The sequence below is a fragment of the Arachis duranensis genome, chromosome 5, assembly GCF_000817695.3.
Source record: "Arachis duranensis cultivar V14167 chromosome 5, aradu.V14167.gnm2.J7QH, whole genome shotgun sequence".
NCBI lineage: Eukaryota > Viridiplantae > Streptophyta > Magnoliopsida > Fabales > Fabaceae > Arachis > Arachis duranensis.
The window spans coordinates 36793838-36821108 of record NC_029776.3 but is presented as its reverse complement, the minus strand read 5'-3'; the positions used below and the strand labels follow the sequence as shown (position 1 = coordinate 36821108).

The 27271-nt window shown below is 31.9% G+C and overlaps 2 protein-coding genes and 1 long non-coding RNA gene across 3 annotated transcripts; all 3 read left to right on the top strand.

The window, feature by feature from the left end:
- Nucleotides 1–21638: 21638 nt before the first annotated feature.
- LOC107489174 (geranylgeranyl transferase type-2 subunit alpha 1-like) lies at nt 21639–24318 on the top strand. Its single transcript, XM_052261702.1, has 5 exons — nt 21639–22189; nt 22307–22675; nt 23035–23255; nt 23372–23552; nt 24280–24318. The coding sequence occupies exons 2-5, from the start codon at nt 22616–22618 to the stop codon at nt 24316–24318; spliced, it is 501 nt and encodes a 166-aa protein (XP_052117662.1). The 5' UTR covers nt 21639–22189; nt 22307–22615.
- A 140-nt stretch (nt 24319–24458) lies between these two features.
- LOC127747759 (uncharacterized) lies at nt 24459–25300 on the top strand. Its single transcript, XR_008009629.1, has 2 exons — nt 24459–24553; nt 25035–25300. It is a non-coding gene; the product is annotated as an uncharacterized LOC127747759 (long non-coding RNA).
- Nucleotides 25301–25581: 281 nt separating this feature from the next.
- Nucleotides 25582–26429, top strand: LOC107489173 (transcription factor SRM1-like). Its single transcript, XM_052261701.1, has 2 exons — nt 25582–25914; nt 26256–26429. Exons 1-2 carry the CDS (start codon nt 25582–25584, stop codon nt 26427–26429), a joined length of 507 nt encoding a protein of 168 aa, XP_052117661.1.
- Nucleotides 26430–27271: the final 842 nt, after the last annotated feature.

The window sequence follows — 27271 nt, the reverse complement described above, 5'->3', positions numbered from 1 at the left end:
AGCCTTTTTACCCCTTCTTCTGTTTTATAACCACATTACTAGCCTTAAGCAGAAAAACAAAATAAAAATCCCAAGTGAATCCTTGGTTAGCTTAAGATAGATATTGTGTATAATTTAAGTATGGAAAATTTTATGGGAACATGGAATGATAGGAAAAAAAGAGAATTAAATTGAAAATTTCAAAATTTGATAAGCATGCTAATGTGAAATCAAAATAATTAAATTATCATGTGCATTGAGATTGAAATAAAATAAAATAAAATAAAATAAATATAAAAATAAAAAAAAAGAATAAAAAATTTAAGTAATTAAATAAGGGGATACAAAAATTACCCTAATACAAAATAAAAAGAATCAATACACATGGGACAAAATTCAAAAATAAATTTAATACATGAGCATGTAATACAAAAGTGGAAAAAATTTGGGTAGCTAGGTAAAGCATTTTAAATTATATAAAGTATGTATATGTTAGGTGAGATCTTAGACTAATCAAATATTCAATTTATAAAGCTCACTTAGCCATATATATATCCACACATTTACCTCAGCCCCATTACAACCTTGAAAAGACCTCATGATGTTTGCATTGGTACATTAAATATTTGTTGATTGGTTAGATGAAGAACAAAGTTTAGAAATCATGATTAGAGAAGAGTAGAGTGAATTACCCTATACACTTGAGAGACTAGAGTGATATACACTACAAGTGAGGGTTCAATGCTTGATTCTATGTTCCCTGCTTTCATGAGCTATCTTCTAAGTTTACTTGTCTTTTATTGTGTGATTTGAATTAGTGGAATTTGATTCATATTTGTCTTGGAGAACTTATTTACTTTTAACCAAGTAGGTAGAAACATTTTGCATGTAATTGCATTCATATAGATAGGTTGCATTGCATACTCTCTATCATTCCTCTTCACTCCTTTATAGCTTCTCTTGAGCTTAGCATGAGGACATGCTAATGTTTAAGTGTGGGGAGGTTGATAAACCACTATTTTATGGTTTATCTTGTGCTCAATTGAGTGGTTTTTATCAATCTTTCATACACTTATTCATACTAATTGCATATTATACTTTCTCCTTCCTGAATTTCTGCTATGACTGAAAGTATGCTTCTTTGGTCTTAATTTAGCTAATCTTAATCCTCTCTTATTACCATTAGATGTCTTGATATGTGTGTTAAGTGATTTCAGAGATTACAGGGTAGGAATGGCTTAGAGAATGGAAAGGAAGCATGCAAAAGTGGAGGAAATACAAGAACTTGAAGAAATTGCTAAGCTGTCCAACCTTACCTCTTTGCACTTAAACTGTCATAACTTGAGCTACAGAGGTCCAAATGATATGGTTCCAGTTGCGTTGGAAAGCTAACATCCGGGGCTTCGCAATGATATATAATTTGTCATTGCTGCCTAATAAACCATTATTTTATGGTTTATATTGTGTTTGATTGAGTGGTTTTATCAAGCTTTTCACCCACTTATTCATATGATTAGCATGTATTTACAATTTCTTCCCAAATTGTTCTATGATTGAAAAATTGCTTCCTAAAGACCTTTTAGTTGTATATTTTTATTTTCCTTCGTACCATTCGATGCCGTGATCTGTGTGTTAAGTGTTTCAAGCTTCATAGGGCAAGGATGGCGTAAGGAATGAAGAGGAAGCGTGCAAAAATGGAAGGAACACAAGGAATTGAGAAGATGACCAGCGAGAAGTCACGCGGTCGCATGGCTCACTCGACCGCGTAAAATGGAAGAAATCATAGCGTCGCGTTCGCGTGCCTGACGCGACTGCGCGGACTGGAACCTGCATGAACGACGCGAATGCATGGACGATGCGCACGCGTGGTACGAAAAACGCTGAGTGACGCGATCGCGTGGACGACGCAGCCGCGTGACGTGCGTGATCTGCAGAATTACAGAAGTCACTGGCAGAGACTCTGGGCCGCATTTCAATCCAATTTTCTGCCCAGAAACACAGATTAAAGTCAGGGAACATGCAGAGACTTAAGACATCACTTCAGATTCAATCATTACTCACTATTTTAGTTTTTAGATGTAGTTCTTAGAGAGAGGTTCTCTCCTCTCTCTTAGAATTAGGATTAGGATTCCTCTTAAAGGAATTAGGAATATTTTCATCTTCTTTATCTCAGTTTCAATGTTCTTCTTATTTATTTTTTCTTTTATTTGTTTATGAACCATTCATGTTATGATTTTCTTAATTAATATAATTTGAGGTATTTTAGACTCATGATTGTTTTTCCCTATTTATAATTTAGATTATTTACTACTGGCTTGGTTGATTAATTGGTAATTCTTGAGTTATCAAACTCATCGTGATTGATAATTGTTATTCTTGCTAATTGATTTAGATTCCTATAACTCTAGTCTTTCCTTAAGGAGTCGACTAGGACTTTAGGTGATAAATTAATTTGTCCACTTGACTTTCCTTTATTTAGTAAGGGTTAACTGAGTGGTAGCAAAAAAATATAATTCTCATCACCATTGATAAGGATGACTAGGATAGGACTTCCAGTTTTCATACCATGCGAAGAGTTTTATTAGTTATTAATTTATTAATTCCTGCAATTTATTTCTCTTGTTCAAAACCTTTTCAAAACCCAAAAACACTGTTTTGCATAACCAATAATAAAGCATACTTCCCTGTAATTCCTTGAGAAGACGACCCAAGGTTTGAATACTTCGGTTTATAAATTTTATTGGGTTTGTTACTTGTGACAACCAAACGTTTGTAAGAAAGGTTGATTGCTTGGTTTAGAAACTATACTTGCAACGAGAATTTATTATAACTTCTAAACCATCGATCTTCAGTTCTTCAAAATGAGCTACGCGTTCACGTCACTTCATCGAAGCGCTATCCACGTGACCGCGTGTCCCACGCGCTCGCGTCGCCTGCGCCGCACAGCTTATCCAGATCAACCAAATATCTTATCTTTTCTTCCCCAAATCTAAATCTTTTCTTTCCCTTCTTTTTCTTTTTCTTTCTTTTTTCTTTTAATTGGTGTTGACAATTTATTTGGGTCATTATTTTGCTTGTGGATTGTTAGGAAATTACTTGACAATTATATATTATTTTTTTTAAGGGTGCTTGCATGTTCAATTTAATACTTTCCATACCTTATTTAGTATGCATGCTTTGTGTTTGTGAAAAAGCCCGTATAGCATTGTACATTCTTAATTATTCTATCCTTCTACTCTAATGCCTATTTTTCACAAAACCCTTTTTCAATATTTTATTAATTAAATATGATTGTCAATACAAACGTTATTATTAGTTTCTCACGACTAATAATACATTATGGCTTTTAATGCTTGATCTATGCTACTCATACCTTTTGCCAGCATGCCAATAAACATCTTGCATCTAATTGCCTCAATTTATCATGCCCTGTTTCCATTGATGTCCTAATTTCATGGAACCACAACCCCCACCCACCTGTACAGCTTTGCATGCACTGAGGACGGTGCAATCTTTAAGTGTGGGGAGGTCGATACCGATCTTCGTGGGTTAGTCACCTTCTTCTCAACACCAATTTTTATTTTTCATTGTTGCATTTGCATGTCTGATCGCATGTTTGTTTGATTTTGTGCATACATTACCATTACTTGGTTGAAGTGATGAATTCTTTCTCAAGAAACTTTTTAGAGCATTTCACTAATTTGAATAAAAAACTTTTTGAAAAACTTTTCTGGAGAAATATTATTTTGGAACATGATTTAGAGCTCGAAAAACCAGTGAGATTTTGAGCCTACTTGATTGGTTATATTTTACCAACCAATATTTTATTTTTGGTTTGTGTTTTTCTTTCTAAAATTATGATCTTTGTCTTGCTTAATTCTATATTTCCATTATTTGATGTATGCATGCACTTATATGATTGATGCCTTGTTTCACTGAGCTTACATACCCATATGGCCTTACCTTTCATTATCCTTTGCAAACCAATGTTGAGCCATTTTACCCCTTTGTTCTTTACTTTAGCATATCATTAACTCTAAGCGAAAAATAATAATGTCCTTAATTTGAATCCTTGATTAGCTTAGACTAATGAAAGCACTTATAAATTAAGTGTGGGGAAAGTGGGTTTGGAAACATTTGGTTTGAGAATTGAGTATGTTAGACTTTGTGTGAAAATGTGAAAAATGTTAAGAACATGTTTATGCATTCAAAACCTTAATCATATGCATTAAAAAAATTATTAAGAAAAAAAAGAGAGCAGAAAAATAAAAGGGGACAAAATGCCTCAAAGTAAATGGCAATAGCAATGCATATGTACTGTACTCAAAACTTGGAATGCATAAATATGTAGTAAACGCAGTTAATGGGTAGTTATTGATTTTATATTACATGGATTGTCCTAAGTTAGGTGGAAAGTTTATGTTAATTAAGGATTCAGATTTTAGTCTACTTGACCAAATACAATCCTACCTTGACCCTAACCCCATTACAACCCTTAAAAGACCTCTTGATTTGTGTATTGGTGCATTAAATTTTGTGTTGATTGTTAGATGAAAAGCAAGCTATAGAAAGCAAGATTAGCAGAGAATTGAGAGAATTGACCCTAGACACTTGAGAGTTAGAATGATATACACTACCATTAAGGGTTCAATGCTTAATTCTATGTTTCCTGCTCTCATGAGCTATCTTCTTCTTGCAAGTTATTTGTACTTTATTTTGTGATTTGAATCAGTGAAATCCAGTTCATATTTATTCTTGAAAGATTTATTTACTTTTTCACCAAGTAGGTAGAATCATTTTAGCATGTGATTGCATTCACATTCATACGTTGCATTGCATGAGTCCTGCTTTTCCCTACTCATTTATTTTGTCTCCTTGAGCTTAGCATGAGAACATGCTAATGTTTAAGTGTGGGGAGGTTGATAAACCATTATTTTATGGTTTATATTGTGTTTGATTGAGTGGTTTAGCAAGCTTTTCACCCACTTATTCATATGATTAGCATGTATTTACAATTTCTTCCCAAATTGTTCTATGATTGAAAACTTGCTTCCTAAAGACCTTTTAGTTGTATATTTTTATTTTTCTTCGTACCATTCGATGTCGTAATCTGTGTGTTAAGTGTTTCAGGCTTCATAGGGCAAGGATGGCGTAAGGAATGAAGAGGAAGCGTGCAAAAATGGAAGGAACACAAGGAATTGAGGAGATGACCAGCGAGAAGTCACGCGGTCGCATGACTCACGCGACCGTGCAAAATGAAAGAAATCAGAGTGACGCGTTTGCGTGCCTAACGCGACCGCACGGACTGGAAGCTGCACGAACGACGCGAATGTGTGGACGACGCGCATGCGTGGTACGAAAAACGCTGAGTGATGCGATCGCGTAAACGACGTGGCTGCGTGACGTGCGCGATCTGCAGAATTACAGAAGTCGCTGGCAGAGACTCTGGGCCGCATTTCAACCCAATTTTCGGCCCAGAAACACAGATTAAAGTCAGGGAACATGCAAAAACTCAAGACATCACTTCAGATTCAATCATTACTCACAATTTTAGTTTTTAGATGTAGTTCTTAGAGAGAGAGGTTTTCTCCTCTCTCTTAGGATTAGGATTAGGATTCCTCTTAAAGGATTTAGGAATATCTTCATCTTCTTTATCTTAGGTTCAATGTTCTTTTTATTTATTTTTTCTTTTATATGTTTATGAACCATTCATGTTATGATTTTCATAATTAATATAATTTGAGGTATTTCAGACTCATGATTATTTTTCCTATTTATAATTTAGATTATTTACTACTGGCTTGGTTGATTAATTGGTAATTCTTGAGTTATCAAACTCATCGTGATTGATAATTGTTATTCTTGCTAATTGATTTAGATTCCTATAACTCTAGTCTTTCCTTAAGGAGTCGACTAGCACTTTAGGTGATAAATTAATTTGTCCACTTAACTTTCCTTTATTTAGTAAGGGTTAACTGAGTGGTAGTAAAAAAATATAATTCTCATCACTATTGATAAGGATGACTAGGATAGGACTTCCAGTTTTCATACCTTGCCAAGAGTTTTATTAGTTATTAATTTATTAATTCCTGCAATTTATTTTTCTTGTTCAAAACCTTTTCAAAACCCAAAAACACTGTTTTGCATAACCAATAATAAAGCATACTTCCCTGCAATTCCTTGAGAAGACGACCCGAGGTTTGAATTAGGATTTCTCTTAGTTTTAGGATTAGGATCTCTACTTCTTCGTCACAGGTTCAATGTTCTTTTTATTTATTTCCTCTTTTATTTGTTTATTAACCTTTTATGTTAGGATTTTCTTAACTAATTTAATGTGAGGTATTCAGACTCATGGTTGCTTTCTTCTATTTAGTATATAAATAATTTAGATTTTTCCCTTTTTGGCTTTGGTTGATTAATTTGTGACTCTTGAGTTCTCAAACTCATCGTGATTGATAATTGTTATCTTTGCTGATTAATTTAGATTCCTATAACTCTAGTCTTTCCTTAGGAGTTAACTAGGACTTTATGTGTTAAATTGATTTGTCCACTTAACTTACCTTCATAGTTAGAGGTTGACTTAGTGATAGCAAAAATATAATTCTCATCACCATTGATAAGGATAACTAGGATAGAACTTCCAGTTTTCATACCTTGCCAAAAGTTTTTAGTTATTAATTTATTAATTCCTGCAATCTATCTTTCTTGTTCAAAACCCTTTCAAAACCCAAAAATACTATTTTCCATAACCAATAATAAATCATACTTCCCTACAATTCCTTGAGAAGACGACCCGAGGTTTGAATACTTCGGTTATTTATTTTTATTGGGTTTGTTACTTGTGACAACCAAACGTTTGTATGAAAGGATTTTCTATTGGTTTAGAAGCTATACTTACAACGCGATTATATTTTTATATTTCTTTACCGATAGAAAATCCGATCATCAATAACAATCAGGACTCAACCCCACGTTACCAAAACTCATATTCATTAACCAAACACAACAAAATACTAACGCGAGACTTTTCGAAACATAATTACTTACCGAAATAACAAAATAAAGAAGTTGCGATTCCGAACCGACCCGGCAGCAGCTCCGGTAGTGGCCAGGAGCTCCGGTGGACCAACTATAATAACCACGCAGTAACAAAACCTTCTCGAAATCCAGAAAAGATAGAAACCACAATTAAAACCTTTCCCGGTAGAGCATTTTTCGTCGGCAGAGGCAGCTCCCTCCACTCTCATCCATAATCAACCACGATGGAGATGAAAGTTGGCAGTGACGGCGGTGGTTCCGATGGAGGCGACGCGAACAGCGGTTGGCGCGGTGGTTGGACGCGAGCAGTCACGGATCTGTTCCAAGCGGCCAGAGGTGCGACAGCTGTGGCATCAACGGCAGCGGGACTCCAATGGTGGCAGAAACAACCCTCCTCCTCCTTACCCGTTCTGGTCTCCCTCTCTCCGGCGGCAACACTATCCACACAGGGATGGCGGTGGCACTTTCCTTCCGATGCGGCTTGACGGCAACACTGAGGCTCGGCAATGGTGATGCGGTGGTGGCGCTGGCGCGATGGCAAGATGGGTAGCGGTGGCTCCCCGTTGCGGCGTTGCCCTCCCCGCACGCTCTCTCTCTTCTATTCGTGGTTCTTCTCAGGCGACGGAATAGCTTGATGGGAGGTAGAACGAATGGCGAAGGTGACAGCAGCAAGGCGCGACGGCAACTGCAACGGCGGAACGCGGCGCGGCAGCGACAAAGTATGGGTCAACGGCGGGGCGCGGGTCCATCTCTCTCTGTTCGCGAGTCCTCTCTTCTCCCTTCTCTCCGTTCTTTGCTTCCGTTTCCTTCTTTCATGGTGAAGGGGGTGTTTTTGTGCGTGTTTGCTGCGCAGGGACAAAGGGTGAAGAGGCTAGGGCTGTGCAGCGTTAAGGAAAAGTGGAAGGGGGATGGGTGTGGCAAAAATTAGGGTTAGGGACAATTTGGTAATTTTAGCAAAATTAGGGTAATAGAGTTAGTTTTGTAATTTCAAATAAAAGTAGGGATTGTATAGTAATTAGAAATAAATTTTAATCCAACAATAATAATAATAATGTACAAAAATACAATTTTTTCATCAATTTTACAAATTACTTTCAATAAAAATGTTCAAATCCAAAAATTAGAAATAATATAATTAATTTCTTCATTTTCCAAAACAGCAGTATTAATATTTAAAATATTAATTATTTAATCCAAATCATATAAAATTCTTATTATTTCATAACTATCAACTTTATAATTTAAATATAGAAAATAATCAAATAATTATAAAATTGGATAATAATCATAACTTATTTTAAATTCAATAAATCAAAACTTGCTTTAATTATCCTTAATAAAATAATTTCTAAATTTAAGACTATAAATAACTATATGATTTGAGACTTGATCATAATAAGGATACTAGTTGAATAGATATTGAGTATGATTTAATACGCGTAGAATTAATGATTGGTCAATAAGAAATTCGTCAACTCTCGGTAAAAGTTTGAACTCTGTGAATATAATGATTGGAATAAATAAAACCTTGGTCAAGGAAATTGAATAAATAAAGAAATGAGTTTTTTAGGTCATTCACAATCTATTATAATAATGGTAACAAGTTAGAGTTTGACATATAAATCATACTCTAAGGGTTAACCAAGAGTTAAAAAGATAAATGGAATTATACTTTGTTCTTCTTGAGCTCTCAGTAAAAATATATTACTTCATATTATGGAGTCGTTGAGGAGTATTTCTAGATGTCAACCTTGATTAGTAAATTTAGTATAACTAATTTACTATCCACTAAGTATTAAACCTATAGATTCACACACTAACAAGTGTTCAAATTTTTGCTAAAAAAATTATTTAATTATTATTTTAATTTGATCAAATAAATAACTATATTAATTTAAATAGAATATTGTTATATTCTTTGATAGCACAAAAAAATATAATAATATTATGATAATTGAAAATACTAAATAAGAATTAAGAATAATTAGTTACTCTATTTCTAAATTTGAATTCTAAGTTTGAATAAGATTCTAGCTAGTTTTGTTTTAAAATTGAGTTGTGATATTATTCATAAAATGTGAAAGATTCAAGTTTGAAATAACAACATTTAGTTTAAATTTAAAATAGAATTCAAATTAAAAATTAGTAACAAGTCTCATATTATATATATGTATGACTAGAGTAAAAGAAATAGATAAATTTTATTCCGATCCTTTATCTCTACTCACATAAATATATTATGTACGTGGAGAAGAATTTTATTGTTTCCAAAGACTTATAAGATGTTTCTCAATTTAGATCAAATATCCATTAATTAAAGTTGACAACAAAATTAGTCTAGATATACATAGCACTTTCATATGATCGAAAGAAAAAATTATTTTTACTAGTATACTTAAGTAGAATTAATCTATATTATTCGAATAAAATTTAAATATAAATAAATTTTTATGTACTTTATTACTTCTACTATATACTATGAACACTTTAAATTTTTCCGTGATATCAGAACTGCCTTTAAATTGTATTCTTAGTTATTAAAATTTATGAATTAATTTGATTAATTCAAGTTTTCTTTAATCACATATTAAAAATATGTGATGCAGTTATTATTATTGAGATAATTTTCTACCTGATGGGTACTTGATGTTAGGAAATTATTTAATTTTTTAATTTATTTATGGGTAATATATATTAATTATAATTATTATTATGTTATTTTAAATTAAATGACATATATAACGATGTTCTCATTTATTATTATAAATTTTAAATTGAATAAGTTATAATTACTTTTAATTTGAAATTAAATGAGAACAAAATCAGATATTATTTTTTGGGCTTTATATTATTTTTATTTGAATTTTAGGGTTTAATAGGTACCATACTCAAATATAAATAGTGAATTCAGAGTTTCAGTACCCAATATACCAAAGTCGCCTCAACAACTCTTTTTCCATAAAAAAAAAAAGTTACAATTCAGCTGCCATATTAGAAATATAAAAGATTTTAGTTGAGGAAGACTGAGATAACTCTTTTGTTAATTTCTAATTTCTAATTTTTATGAGTAAAGTACATTTCCGTACTATAATATATATAATTTTTAGTGATTTAATATAAATGATCTGAATTAATAAAATAATTTATCTAACAAATAATATCAGAGCTATTTATAATTTAATCATCGAAAATATCTTTTTTTATTATTCTTTTGGATCGATATATGTATATATATGCACTGTCTACATTGAGTATTGCTGCACATCAAAATTGTAAATCATGAATAGTAGTCTTCTGTGATTCTGTTCGTTATTGCAACACATATAATATGTTTAACTTTAATATAGGGTAAATTATTATAATAAATCAAGTGGCTTCCAAAATTATCAGATCTTCCAAAATGAAAATGACTTTTTAAATGTCTTAAGATATATTTTTATATAAATCGAATCTATTAAATTTAATTTATAGAAATTAGTACTAAATCGAATTTATTATATTCAAATTGCATGCAAATGGAGATATGTTATAAATCGAAACAAATAGGTTCGAACTAATGACACGTACTAAATCAAATTTTATTGTTTTAATTTAGTGTGTGTCTTTAGTTCGAAACTATTTGTTTTGATTATAGTCTATTTCTATTTGCATGCAATTCAAATCTAGTAGATTTAATTTAATACTAATTTCTGTAAATCAAATTTAATAAATTCAATTTATATAGAAATATATCTTAAAACAGTCAGTAACTATTTTTTGTTTTAGAGAATTTGGATAATTTTAAAAGTGACTTCGTTTATTATTATAATTTACCTTTTACTATATATACATATATTTTGTGTGTGCTCATATATATATAACAGGTACTGTTGCACGAACATAAAGATTAATTGTTTCTTTTTAATGTTAATGCCGTGATTGCAATTCTTTATATATACGTGTATTATCTTGCATGAATATTTATATACATTATCATTATTTGGTTATACATGAAAGTATATCTATATATGTATATATATATACATTTTATATGAGACCGACTTGACATTTAATTTATATAATAAATAAATGTTTTGTTCTAAAACATTAATAAAATATCATTAAATTATAATTGTCTCAGATTTAATTGTGTGTAATTAATTTGATATAAAATTAATTGATTATTTTTTTGGGATATAAAAATTATTGTGTATGTAACTTATAGAAATATTAATCGATACAAAAGAAGATTTATATTTGGTCAAATTATATGTACACATTAATAATATTTGAATAATAGAAAATAATATTTATTATTTATGTGAACAATAATTGGCCCAAAGAAAGTTTATTGTTTGACCAAATAATAAGAATTACACATTTTTGTTTATTTTTTATTAATTATGTAGTCAATAATCGACCCAAAAGAAGGTTATTATTTGGTAAATTAATAGAAAATATATACGGTAATAAATAGGTTGCAAAGTTTAAGTTTTCATGTGCGCATTCAGTCGGTCCAAAAAAAGACTTAATGTGTGATAGAAATTTTGATAATATTTAATTACTGTAACGAGAGTATCACTTACAGTTAATTTTCTATCCTAAGATTGAAAATTAATGTTGTTCTAGATATCTCAATATGGATTTTTTTCTATTATTTAGCTAATGTTTATTGCATATTTTTTGTTCTAATCCAAAAACTATGGCTTCAACTACTAATATTTCTGCACAAATTAGCAGTATTCCTATGTTAAATGGTTCAAACTTTAAGGTTTAAAAGGATACCATGGAGATTTTCTTCGGTTATATGAATCTATATATAGCTATTTGAGAGGAGAAACCCACTTCCACTCTAAAAAATACCAATGAAGACAAAATAGAGAAGTGAGAGAGATCCAATCAAATGAGCATTATGATTATGAAACCCTCATTTTCTGAGGCGTTTCAAGGCTCAATTATTGAGGATAAAGATGGCAAACAGTTTTTGAAAGATGTTAAAAAATTCTTTGCTAAGAATGAAAAGACGGTGGCAAGTAACTTTTTGAGCAAACTTGTCTTCATTAGGTATAAAGGTAAAGAGAATATAAGGAAATATATTATAAAAATGTCTCATCTTGCTTCTAAATTGAAAGCATTAAAATTAGAGTTGTCTAAAAATTTACTTGTGTATTTCATTTTGATCTCTCTTTCTGCACACTTTGAGAAATTCAAAGTGAGTTATAACACTCTAAAGGACACTTGATCCATAAATGAGCTTATATCTCACTGTGTGCAAGAAGAAGAAAGGATACAATAAGATAAGACTGAAAGTGCATGCTCACATGGTTTCATCTTGTCAGTATAAAAGAAAGCGTGATACTATTGCGTATGTGCCTTCTTAGCCGGAAAAGGGTAAGAAACAGGATCAAGTTTTAACCTGTTTTTTCTATAAGAAGGTGGAACACATGAAGAAGGATTGTACCAAATATGCCACTTGGCGTGTAAAGAAGGGTATGGTTCTTACTTTCGTTTGTTCTGAAGCTAGTTTAAGTTATGTGCCTGTTGATACATAATGGATAGATTCTGTTTATTACTCATGTAGGTGTTACTATGCAGGGTTGCCTGTGGAGCCGACCACCAAGTAATGCTGAAATATACATCTATGTGGTAGACGGCAATATAGTTGCAATCAAAGCTATATGGACCTTTAGATTATGTTTCACGAGTGGATTTTACTTGGATTTATTTGAGACATTTTATGTCCGTCGTTTAGACGAAATTTAATTTCTGTTTCACGTTTGGACAACTAAGGTTATTTTTGTTCGATCGAAAATAATAAATTCAGTCTCTTTTATAATTCAAATAATATTTGCTCTGGTCGTTTGATGGATAATCTATATAGTATTGATTTGAATTTCTATAATAATGAAATACTACAAACTGGTACGAAACGAAAACTAAATGAGAATTCGGTATCATTATGGCACAAACGTCTAGGTCATATTTCTAAATAGAGAATGAGGCTCGTCTTGGATGGGATTCTTAGACCTCTAAATTTGGCGGACTTTAAAGTCTGCATTGAGTGCATAAAGGAAAAAAGGACAAACGAATGAAAATTAGGTGCCACGAAAGCTAAAGATGTCTCAGAACTGATACATACTGATATATGTGGCTCATTTTTCACTATCTCTTGGAATGGACACTGGTATTTTATTATGTTCATAGATGATTACTCTCATTATGGGTATTTATATTTAATTCATGAAAAGTCTCAAGGCTTAGATGTTTTCAAGTCTTCCAAAGCTGAAGTTGAACTTCAACTTGGAAAGAAAATCAAAGCTGTCAAATCTGATCATGGTGGTGAATACTACGGAAGATATGACGGTTCAGGTGAGCAATGTCTCGGACCTTTTGCTCTTTTCCTAGAGGAGTGCGGTATTGTTTCCAATACACCATGTCAAGCAAACCTAGCATGAATGGTGTTGCAGAGCGAATGAACCAAACTCTTAAGGACATGGTGAGAAATATGATTAGTCATTATTTTTTACCTGAATCACTCTAGGAAGAAGTCTTAAAGACTGCAGTGTACATTTTTAATAGGGTGCTGATGCGTGAGCATCTTTCTTATATTTTCTTAGTAATTTGCATGCGAATTTACAATATTATTTTGAGATTTAGATGTTTTAAGTCACTATAATTGCTATTTTGACTTGTTTTGCAATTTGATTTATTATAGATAATATTCAGGCAAGTTTGACAGAATTTAAAAAAGAGAAAAGACACAAGTACAAAAACAATTCGCGAATGCTATCAACCCTGTCCTTTTCACCTGAAAAAATGAAAAATAACAAACTAAGAATGTACTAAATTGTCTAGAGATAATATACTCAAGCTATTAGTTGCATATGCAATAATAAGGGCTAGTTTTAATTTGAGAAACAATAATTGAAACATTACAATAATCTTAAATGTTATTTGCATGTAATTATAGATGTTATGTATATTTAATTAGAGCAATTCTAGGAAACCAAAAGGGTATTAGCCCAAAACTAGCAAAATATTTTTGGGTGAATTCAAAATCTCTACGAGTTAATATATATGGATGTTTCTTCTGCTAAATATCATAATGTTTCTTTTTCATACTAAATGGATGTTCTTTTATATATTTTTCGAATTTTTTGTATTGCAAATGTAAATGTCTCTATTTCTTTAAGAATTTCATATTTTTTTTTAAATTTTATAGATATTTAATTATTTTTGCTAAAATATAATTAAATGTTTCTTTTGTTAAGTATTAGGATGTTTTTTTTTCATATTAAATGAATATTTTTTGAAGATGGACTATTACTCCCATATTGTTGTTGTTGTTATTCAGTGGCTCCGCCACTTCCCATATTATCCCTCCCAAATGCTAGGTGGAAAGAAATAAGCATCTGCCAGTGCAACAATGTGTTTATCCGATTCCCTCAAAACTGCTTCAATGAAGCGCATACTGTCACTAACCTGTAAGAAACAAATTCAATTTTTTGGAGATAGTAGGGATTCATCGGCAATCATAATCACTACTTCGAGATGCACAGAGACGAATTTAATTTCCCAATAATGCCAAAATAACACTAAGATATCCTCTTCCACAAACAATTCAAACAAACTAATTCGGTTAATAACTTCGGGAGTGGCTCCAGCAGCCCTCACAGTTGCCACAGCCACAGAGATTTTTGCCCGCTCCTCTCCCTGGAAGGCCGGCACTGGGGACGTTCTCGCTGACCTCTCCGCCGCCGCCAAATTTGGTGGCGTTGACCTCGGCATCTACCTCTCCCTCGTGTTGAAGCAGTTGTCTTGGATGCGCTTATTATAGGTTTTAATTAGGTTTATTTAATTAATTTTAAATTTTTTTAATTTTGAATTTTAAAAATTTTAAATTAATTATTAATATAAATTAATATAATTTTATTTAGTTTTTGGCTAATAACCTTTTGATTCTATATAATTTTCCATTTAATTATATGAATGTAATGTGTATAAAGTCATGGATGACATAAATATGAACTTACGAATATTCTGCATATAAATCAAGTGTTATATATAAGTTAAAAAAAATCTTAAAAAATTTGATTGTGCAATTCATATCCTGCAATAGCATATTCTTGTAAATTTAAAAAATTAAAACGAAAAATGTTGACAATTAAAGAACTAATGAAAAAAAATTATGTCTAACTATGGTCTAACTATGTCAAATAATTAAGTGTTTCATAATAAAATTAATTGATCCACACAAGTTGTTATTGCTGAAAAATTAATAACGTAATTTTTTTGTTAAAGTTTTCAATTAAGTTAATTAATTTAAGAATCTGACCTTTTTTTTCAAATATGTAATATTTGAAAATAATATAATTTATATGTATAATTAAATATTAAATTTTGTTTATAAATAAATACACATAAATGGCTAGCTTTTTAAAAAATATTAAAATAGTTTATAATCGTACCTCATCAAAATTAGTGTAAATTTCTATATTTTTAAAAATTGGTTATCTAGAAGCAATCTTATAGAATGAGTTTGTTTGTTGTTCAAAATTTTTGACTCCTTCGATCATAAGTTTTATGTTAAGGTCAAATTTAAATGTCATGCTACCGAAAATAAGAAGTATAAACGGTTCATACTTGACAAGACTTATAATATAAATACAAAAATAAAAATATATAAAATTATATGTATAAAATTATAGATATTATGAATGTAAATTTATTGATGTTATGTTAAAAATATTATCACAAATTTTACTATGCAATCCATAATTTTACATACTCATTGTTATAAAATTAAAAAATAAATATAAAAAAATATTAAAGAATTTTTTAAATAAGACTTTTAATTGGTCATTTAGAATTAATTAAAATATACAAATAAAATATAAATTAAAAAATATCAAAATAATTTAAAATCATACCGTACTAATGCTCATGAGAATTTTTATACTCTTTGAAATCGGATGATGGACAACCTCTTCATTATATGAGTTCAAGAGTTGTTAAAATTTTTCGCTTCATAAAAAATGATGACTAAGGACATTCTCATTAACAGATTGAACACTTATATAGTTGAGGAGGTGAATGAGTAGTTCTCCATAAAAAAACGTCACATACAAGGATGCCATTAAATTCAACTTTTTTTTTCTAACAATCTCACTAAGTGAACAATGAGAGATGCGAATAATATGAAAAAAGGACAACATTTTAGACCCACTAATCATCTAATTTCACTCTCACCTTAAACCACCACTTTGACCTAATTTCACTTTGACCTAATTACACCCTTTCTAATCCAAATTCCCTTTTTACCGCAGCTAGCCGTCTGTCACCTACCCCAGCTTGCAGTCCCCCTTCGCCAGCGAGAAAGTTCCTAAGTGCCACTGTCACCAACCCTAAGTGCAGGTGAGCCGCCATTCTATAGTAAAAACAAACATTCCATTTGCATGAAGAACAAACATCTTATTCGCATTACAAACAAACATTCTATTTGCATGAAAAATAAACATGCACATGCGTGATGGAGGACGAAACTAGGCTGCTTGCAGCGGCGCGATGATTGAGAATGTTTATGCTGGAATCAGTTCGGGACAAAAAAGGCCTCCCCGAATCGACAACAATTGGCGAATGAGGCAGCTGCTTCTATTGGAACAAAGTTTGCCGCGAAAACGTGAATCTCCGATCTTTATCGATATCAAACCCGAAATTGCCGTTCAGAGATCTCTGTGGTAAGTCTCGAGCTTCCATCTTCGGGTCCCAGAAACAAAACCAGAAAAAGATCCGAACTTCAGAGTCTGAATCAATTGGGTTGTTTTATCTAGTGATGAACAAAGGTAGAGGCTTTCGATTTTTGGGGCGAGGCATGTTTGAAAAAACGGGTTTCTTTATGATTGGGATTAGGGAGAGTTTATTGTTTTTCTTTTTGGTTTTTGCTAGAACTGAACACCTTAGATGAATTGAAGGACAAGTCAAAGGGATGGATGGAGGCGCGACGAGACTGGGTTGCCTGCAGCAATGGGCGGGATGAAGGCGCGATAAGGCTGGTCTGTGTGTGGCATTTGGGGAGGCGCAGCGAAGCACGGATGTGTGCTGTGGGGCGGGGAAGGATTTGTGGTTGTTAAAAGTCAAATTCAAAAAAAGAATTATATCTAATTAATTCAAAATTTGCATTTTAAAAATTAAAATTAATTTTTTTTATTATCCTATCAAAATAAACATTGGTACTTATACTTTTTCTTTTTCTAATAGAACACTCAATGCATATAGGTTATTACTATTTTTCTAAAATAGCATTCAATACATAATCGATAGGGTTAAGTATTTTTTTTCTTCCTTAAGATATGCGGTCAAAATCAAGATTGTCCCCGACTTTTTTTCCTTATTAAAATCATCCTTAACGTTTAAGAATGCTTTAAAATCATCCTTTTTAAAATTTTTAGACTAAAATGCCATTCATCATCATCTTTTCTCTTTACCCTCCTTACTCCACTATTCCTCAGCCTCCCTACTCCATTCTCTTCACCCAAATCTTCAACAACAACACCAATTATTTCTTTTTAATTTCAATAAAATCAAACAAAACTAACATAGAATCAACAATAACAATATATTCATATTCTAAAATCCATCAACAACAGCACCACCACATTCAAATTCAAAAATCCATCAACAACAACATTATCACATTGAAATTCAAGACAAAAAATTTCAAAAATTCAATCTTTCAAACTTAAAGAGAGAGAGAGAGAGAACGCAGATTTCAGGAACAAATCGAGGGCTCTCTACTTCTCCCCTCTCTCCCAATACATGAGCCTGGCGTCCACCATGGCGAGTGCAGATCCATGCGCTGCTGCCTTCTCGAACGACTCCGTGCCTCTTCTACATTCTGCTTCATCCATGGGTTTCTGTGCTTGAACTTCTTCCCCGATCGGAGCAACATCATCGCCTCCCTCAGCGGCCGCAACACCTCCCACCAAGATTGGCACACCACCAACGCCACCTTCAGCAAAAATTAACAAAAATTTCAAATCAAACAACAATTCAATAAACATCAACTATGATTTCAGATCCAAAATTAAAAACAGAAATTATAGGATTGTAAATTAGTAAATAAAGTAGCAACACAAATTCAACAACAATATAACCATCTGTAACAACTAAAAATTTCATGCCAAAAGTAAAAACTAAACCAGAAAAATTTTCAAATAATTAATGACACAAATTTAGTCATGGAAGAAGGGAAGAGCTAGCTACATGAATAGATTTGAAAAGAGATGAGCTCCAGGAAGTAGAACAGAAAAATAGAAAAGCAGAACAAGAAGCAGAACAGGAAGCAAAATAGCTCTGGAAGGAGGCGGGACGCGGCAAGGAGGCAGAACGGAGATGCAACACTGCAGGAGGCAAAACGGAGGCGCGGCACTGCGTGAGAGGAAGAACGCATGTCGGCGCTGTGCGAGAAAGAGCGTAACGGAGAAGGAGTCGGCGCCGAAGGAGAGAACGGAATTGAGTCGGCGCCGAAGGAGAACGTCAACAACGACACCCTTTTTCGCTAGCGGGGCCTTCTTCTTTCTCTTCTCTTCTTTTTCCTCTTCGTTCTCCACCCTTCCCTATGTTCTTTTCTTCATTTCTTGCTCTCCCTCCTCTCTATTTGTGTTGTTGAAGGAAAAAGAACAAATGAGGATAAATGATGAATAAAGGGCATTTTTGTCGAAAAATTAGAGAAAGGACAATTTTATAATATTTTATAACGTTGAGGATGATAATATTAAGAACGAAAAAAAGTCGAAAACAATTTTGATTTTGACTCAAAATCTTATGACAAAAAAAATACTTAACCCTAATCGATATTACCATTAATGTGTCATTAAAAAATTAGAATAATATCCTTCCACTCTGAAAACAGAAAACAAAATTTCAAAGCTATACGATAATTTATATCACTGATGTCTTTAAAAAGAAATAAATTAGTATTAATGCTAATTAAAAGATATTACTTCATCAGTCTTTATTATACTGACCATATAAAAAACACATTCAATTAATGACAATTCAAATTATAATGTGTCAGGTACAAGGAGTATAGTGTGCGTAAGTCAAATAAATGAAGTCAAAATTAAAAACTTTGATAGTCTCGGGCTAAAAATTTTTATTTTTCGAATATTTACTTTAAAAGTAATTACTTAAATCGGTCTCTAAAAATTCTAAAAATAGATATTTTAGTCTTTAAAAAAATTAATATACAAATTAATTTTTAAGGTTTTATTTTGATAAATAAATTAGTCTTCAATTCATTTTCTGATAAAATAATTACCTAGATTAGTTCTCAAGAATTTTAAAAGCGAACATTTTAATCCTAAAAAACAATTAATACACAGATCAATTCCCAATATTTTTTTTTGTCAGATATATCAGTCTCCCGTCTATTTTACTTTTACTATATATCGACTTTTATTATTATTAACTTAGCTTTGTGTATGTGGGTAACAACACTAGCATATTAGTATATTCTTTTCGTTAGAAATAAGTAAGACGAATAATGATGCTATGAAATCCAAATTAAAACATTTTTTAATATAAATATATATGATACAATATTATTATATAATTAATAATAATAATAATTTTTTTGGACGAAATATTGTTATGTCTAATAAAAAAATCGTTAAGAATTGATTTTTATATTAAATTTTTGGGATTAAAATGTTTGTTTTTAAAATTTTTGGAGACTGATCTAGATAATTACTCTGCCAAAAAATAAATTGGAGACTGATTTATCTGTCGAAATAAAATTTTAAAAATTGATTTGTATATATATATTAATTTTTTTAGGAGATTAATATTCACTTTTAAAATTGTCATCTACTGATTTAGGTAATTATTCTTAACTAAATAAAAGAGGCGCCAACAAGAAGAAGAGTTTTACGTATGCAACATAGCGACATTATACTGTATATTCATCATATTACATATAAAACCCATGATTTTTATTAAAAAAATATTATATTATATATTTATATTAATTCAAGAATATCTTTAGTTCTTGACTTCTTGCAAATTAAATGAACTACTCTTAGAAATTAAAAAAAAGAAAAATGTTTGACATATGATGATGATGATGATGATGATGATGATGAATGCCATAGAGAATATAAAAAATTCGGCTTCATTCAGTACTTGATGAAGCGTCAATAATAATGATAAGATTATACTAGATGATTATGAACTAAGTAGTGATGGTGTCATATAAATAATTATTATGATGATGATTATGACAATCAGATAAAAATATTAAATATATTAACACATTCGGCGCTATCCTATAATTATCAGTTCATATCTATTTAAAGAGGCTAAGTACGTAGCATCTAATTAAGTAGGTATATCTCATCACATCACATGATTGACATCTCTTAATAATTAAATATCTCTAATCTAATATACTTTGGTATATTTCTCGTGCTTCTATTTGCTTTGGAAAACATGCTTGGCTTGCAATGCTTGCTCAAGTTAAGTTTTACAATTGAAAATTTGTAACTAGGCTGAGCTTTTGGGAATAAAACTCTATAATTAAACAAAATATTTAATCAAATTTAATTAAATATTTTAAATTTATGCAGATACATTTTTTATTTTTGTCGTTCTTTTTTTTTTTTCATCTCTGTTACATACATTTTTCTCTTTTTTATTGATTATTTTTTTTTTCTTCATCCCTGTTATGCACATTCTTCTCCTTCTTATTCGTCATTTTTTCCATTCGTTATTATTATCACCGCCATCATTTTCTCCTCCTCTTCCTCTTTCTCTTTCTTTTTCATTCAAATTTTTTTCTTCTTTCTTCTCCTTCACCACCACCACCACCACCACCACTACTATATCGCCATCATCATTGTTATTTTTGTTATTGCGTATTTTCTTTTTGTCGTCGTTCTTTTATTGCTACATCTTTTTCTTTTTCTCCATTTCTTCCTACTAATTTTGTAACATTATGTATTTCTTCTTTTTTATTTGATATTTTTTTATTTTTATTAAAAAATAAAACAAAAAAAATCATAAGAAGGTAAAATAAGAAGGAGGAAATGAACAAGAAAAAAAGAAGATGGTAATAATGAAGGAGGAGGAGGAGGAATATGATTGTGCGTCGTCATTATTAAGTAATTTCGGTGCATTCTAAATTTAAATAAGATGCACTTGGTCTGTATTTGTTTTGAACTGAATTTGTTTGTGTGTCATCATTAAGTAATTTGGGTGCATTTTTAATTTAAACAAGGTGCACTTGTGGTTTGTTCTTGTTTTGAACTGATTTATTTGTGTATCATCACTACTAGAAAATTAGTTATTACAGACGGATATTTCAGACGGATTTTATCCCTCGGAAATACAGATGAAATTTCAGAGGGATTTTTTTGTCGAAAAATAAAAAAAATGAATTAGCATAAATTACAGACGAAAAATAAAATCCATCGATAATTCTGTCGGTAAAATTAATTTTTTTATGGAAAATAATTACAGACGGATTTTTCGTCTGTAATTAAATAGACAAAACGCTGTGTTTTATTAAATTATTACAGACCGAAAATCCGTCTGTAATTTAAAATTTTCGTCGGAAATATTAGAATAAAGATTTGAAGATCACGGTTATCTCTTCATTTCACATTAGACTCTCGCGATTCCTTACTCATCCCTCTGAATGCTTCATCGGCAGCGCTATCAGCCGTGCACCGCCGTCTCACGCAACCTCCATTGCACTCTACTTCCATCAGCCTTGCTCGCATCACTCCCTTCCGTTGCACCCCTTCCCGGTTCTTCTTCGTCGCACCCCTTCCGTCGGCCTTGCTCGCATCGCTCCCTTTCGAACCCTAATGTGAGTTTCTCTCTTCGATCTCGCCACTAGTGCTTGCTCTTTTCTGCGTGTTGCTGTGTTTCTCTCTCCGATTTTGCCTCAGCTATGCAGGTAACCCTAATCTCCTTTCTCTTTCATCGCTGTTTTCTTTCTTTCAATACCATCGCTAACTCTAATTATATTATCCTATGTTCCATCGCTAACTATGATTCTATTTCCTATTCTATGATAAGAACTTGTAACGGTTATAGTTTTTTATTTTGTGTTCTTATAAACTTGTTCGTGAAATCAAGGTTCCTGAATGCATTGACTAGTTTCATTTTTATTGCTGAGGAAGAGGAGGAGGTATGCATCTGCATTTTCTATTGTCATATATGTTTCATGCAAAACTATTTGAAATTTTACTTGAACAATATGTTGCCTTGTATTTAATTTCTTTTTTCATTTTTGGTTATTAAACAGGAAGTAGAGATAGAGTATGTGGAAGGTTATGATGAACTTGAAGAGGAAGATGACATGGAGGATTTTGTTAATTTTAGATACATTTCAATTCTATTTTTATGTATTAGTCTATTATTTTTCTTATATGTTGGAGGTGAAAAGTTGTGCATGTGGAGTTGGAGCTCTGTGGTTGAGTTTAGAAAAATGAAATAAACTAGGAAATGAACGCATTTGAAAATCAAAAGCATAACAGAGTTTGGAAGCTCTGAAGATGAAGAGGCAGAAGCAGCTGCTCAGAGAAGGGTGAAACGGAAGAATAAGTTAGCTTCAATGAAATTTGAGAAAGATTCTGTTGATCTTAAATCAAAGAAGGCAAAGGTCCTTGTTGAGGTAAATCTATATTGCGCCCTTCAATTGAAAAAATGATATCATTTCTCTTTTAAATGCTAGTTTTTGTTCTGATATGAATTAATTTATGTAAACGAAAACTTGTCCAGAAGTTAACCACTTATTAATGGTGCTTTAGGGTATAGGGATTCCAAAATTAATAAATAAAAAACCAAAACTACTACTTGTCTCTTTGCCTCATTGCCAAAACCACCACTGCCTTAAGTTTAGTGTGAAACCAAATCACTTTTGTTCATTCATATACATCAAAGTGGTTAGATTAGGGGTGATTGATTTTAACTTGGGTGACTAATGAAAACCATTTACTTGGGTGACTAATAAAAATTTAACTCTGTATACAGACTGCCTATACAGAGCTTGTTGAGCAACAGGAGGAAAAAAGTAATTCATGGAACGATGATGATTTTCAAAAGTTTGATCATCTTCAAGAATCAGAGCCCATTAGTTCTGCTGATCAAGTAACTAGTGAGATTGACCATATTCTTACAACTTTCGGTCGATGTGAGGAGGCAGTTGTTAATGAAATTAATCAATTTCGGGATTTGTTGTCAGAGATTGACTGGTAAAATTGATTCACTAATTGGATGATTTTGTGGTTTGAAATGCCACCACCTAATTTCATTTTGATCCTTTTTACTCATTTTTCTTTCTAATTATTATGCTTGCTGCATTTTGTAGTAAAATTGGAAAGCTTACACTTGCTAGACTGTTGACTACTGTTGACTCCTTACCATCTCCACGTGCTAATAATATGGTTAATACTGAAGAAATTCTTCAAATTTATGATGATTTGATGAGGTTGGATCTAACACATTATCTTTATTATAAGGATGAGCATAGTCTAGTGCTACTTCATCAGGTAATTGTTTTTCAAATATTAAATATCCATGAAAGCATGCTTTGAAATTCCATCTACTTTTGTTAATAGATATGTGAATCTCAATGAATATGCATTACAAAGGACAACAAGAAGGAAAAAATACCAAATAACTTGCGTTTCACATTTATGTGTTAGTACTATACTATCAATTTTGTTCTTAAAATGGATAAATTTACTTTGATTATTCTTGCTCTAGTATAATTTATAATAGACCATACTTCGAATGTGTTTGATCAGCTTTAACTTAGGAAATGGTCAAGATGTTTCTCAAAATTGACTGAAATTAGGAAATCCAATAAAAGATGTTTCCTCCCACGTCTGTTGGCTCATTTATTGATATATGAAACTTTTTCTCTCCATCTCGTCTTCTTGTTTGCATCAGCCTTCTGTTGCTTCTCTAAATTGATTCCACTTTTGCATTCTTGGTCACCTCAACAGAAAATTGCAGTCTGGTGATAAGCTTGCCAAGAAACCCAATAGATAGTTTTTTTGTCCACTCTTTCTTCCTTCTATTTGTTCCCAAAAGATGATCATCTGATTACTTAAAAGTCAAGTAGGTCTGCCTTCCCAAAACTGAACAGCTTGTATAACAGTCTGAATCCAAGCTTTCCGCATTGCCAATAGGTGCCGGTTACCAAGTTTGACACTAACTATGATATATGTATATTCCATCATTGTTATAATAATGTTTCGTTTAACATTGCAGGGATACTATCCGATTGGAATACCTTGCCCTTCTCCTTAAACAATTAACAAAACCGCTACGATCTCTACCCAAGGTTAGAAGCACATCTATTTTTGTATCTTTAAACATGTGAAAGATTTAGTCTATGTGCTGAATTTTAGTTGAAGGACTGAATCACATCTAATTTGTTGTAAGTTATCAGGCTGAAGCTGTTGAGAAAGTTGTGGAATTTATGAATACATATTCTATCAGTCAGGAAGACTTCGATACTATTGTAGAGTTGTCAAAATTCAAGGTGCGTCAATTATATTTGAGCTGTGTCAATACCACAGGCTGCTAAATCTGGGTTTAACTTTGATATGGTTATGTCATAGCTAATTTAATATAATTCATTCACAATATAATATATTCAGTTCATGAGTGTTTGTTAACTATATATATGTAGCACTTGATTGATTGAGAGACCAGCACATAGTAATTATATGTGCAAGAATCCTTCATTGGCTCAGTTGGTGGATTTTTATTTAAGTAGAGCCTCTTCCCTCTTACCAGCTTGACTCCTTGCTACTGTGCCATAAGGAAATTCAATATCTAAATGTTTTGTTTTTTGTAAGTATTTATTAAATTTTGAAATATATTCTTTGGGAGGAAATGATGGAGCTGCTGTAAGTAACACACACACACACACACATATGCTTGTGTTGTTTGTCGATAGTTTTTTATATTCTATTTTAAGGTGTATAGCTTTCTGAAATTGGCACAACTTTACTACGCAGGAAGCCATGGAATAGACATAAAGGGGCCAACAAAATGAGATTGAGAACGTGCAATGGAGTGGGGTGGTAGGCATAATATAGCTGGAGTGAAACGAAAGAGAGGTACCACCAACCATGATTTTTCTTTTCTTTTTCCAATTCACTGTTTCCTTCCAAAACACTAAGGACCCAGAATCTAGTTGGTGCTCTTAGAGGGATCTTACACTTAAAATACAGGTTTAAATTAATCTTTTTTTTCTTATTTATCCTTTTATTTTTGGATCAAGGCCTTTGAAATTTGGATCACTGTGTAGGGGGTGATAGAGCCCTTTAAATAAATATCCTATTAAGCCCAATTCTCAAAAAATAAAGAAGCCCAAGGATCTATCAAAGTTTATATGAGAAACAATTCAACTATTGAAGATATAACTAAAACTATGCATTCATACAACTAAAACTTTGCAGAAATGGTTTGTGTAGTTATTTCTATTTTGTACAGTTAAGTTGATTAATATTTTTTCATTATTCATAGTTTTTTGTTTTAATTTTTATGCCTTCAAAATGTTTGATGAAATGTCACATTTATGCTTCCAAACAACACTATAAGCTTCTGGTTGATGATGTCAACTTAATTGAATCTGGGCGTGTGACTCTACCGGCTTATAATTCTACTTCAGAAGGCTCAACAGGCAATGCTAGTGATGAAGGAGCTGGCAAGAAGGGTGGCCAACCTTGGAATTCGAACAGCGAGTCTAATAATGAATCTAAGGCTTCAAGATCAGATCAGGAACGGCGTAAGGGTATTGCTTGGACAAAAGATGAACACATGTCAGTTTATTGTTTACTTAAGTATTTAGAGAACCTGGGTATGGTTATATATGGCTGTAGTAAACTTCATAAGGTAGTTTATCTATCTTAATTTGTTACCGTTTCATCTCAATTTTGTTGTGTTAAACCATATCATTTTGGAGCTTTATCTGATTGTGGTCTCCATATCCTGGTCAATCTTTGTGAGTGTCATGACAACTTAGAAATTCTTTTCTACCATAACAAATTGTTTCTTCTAATCTTGACTGCTCATTATGGAACTAAATTTTGTTCAATCACTGTTGTGTTTGTATTTTGTAACATATGTATTATCTTCAGGAAATAATGAACGCGGACGGATGATGCTAAATCAAACCTTTACAATCACTGTTGTGTTGTGTTGTGTTATTCTTCTTGTAAACTTTTACATACTAGCTTTACAGGAGTTTGTTGAGAGGAAGGACAATGGGAAGATGGCTGAAGGATCAAAAGGAGAGAAAAAAGCAGGAAATTAGGACTCATAATGCTCAGTTGCATGCTGCAGTATCCGTGGCAGGCATAGCTGCTGCCGTTGCGGCCATTACAGCTTCAATAGAGTGTACATTGTAGAATCAATAGTGTACATAGCTGCTATAAAGTTCTACACTTACCATATGAGTGGTCTCTAGCTTAGCTTGCATTGTTCAAGAAATTTTAGAAAATTCTAAGGATGCTACTCTACTAATGTTTCTGAGACATGGATGTAATCTTCACTCTAAATTGATGTATAACTGTATATTATTGAATAAGTAGAGTTATATGCAAAGAAATATTATATAGATAATCTATTTTTCATATATCTCAAAGAAAAAAATATATAATTTATGAGTTGAGTTGAGTTTTTTTATATTTATTTTGTATGAAAACAGGTTTATTTTGCAATGGAAAAATAAAAAAATTATTTTACCTTACTGATAGATTTACAGACGAATTTTCTGTCTGTAATCAGAGTGTGAAATGATTTTCCAAAGTTTAAATTACAGACGAAAAATTCATCGGAAAATCTGTCTGTAATTACAGACGGAAAATCCATCTGAAAATCTGTCTGTAATTACAGACGGAAAATCCGTCAGAAAATTCGTCTGTAATTACAGGCGAAAAATCCGTCCGAAAGTTTGTCGCCTCAAGGAAATGGATGGAGAATTTACAGAGGAAAAATCCGTCGGTAACTGGTAAAAATCCGTCGGTAATTTTCCGACGGAAAAAAAATCCGTCGGTAAATAATTTCCGACGGGGCTTTTACAGAGGGACGAAATCCGTCGGTAATTTCGTCGGTAACCAAAAATTCGTCTGTAATAAAGACTAAATATGTCTGTAAATCTGTCTGTATTAATCCATTTTCTAGTTGTGCATAATTTCAGTGCATTCTGAGTTTAATTTCAGTGCATTCTGATCCGAACTTGTTTAAACTG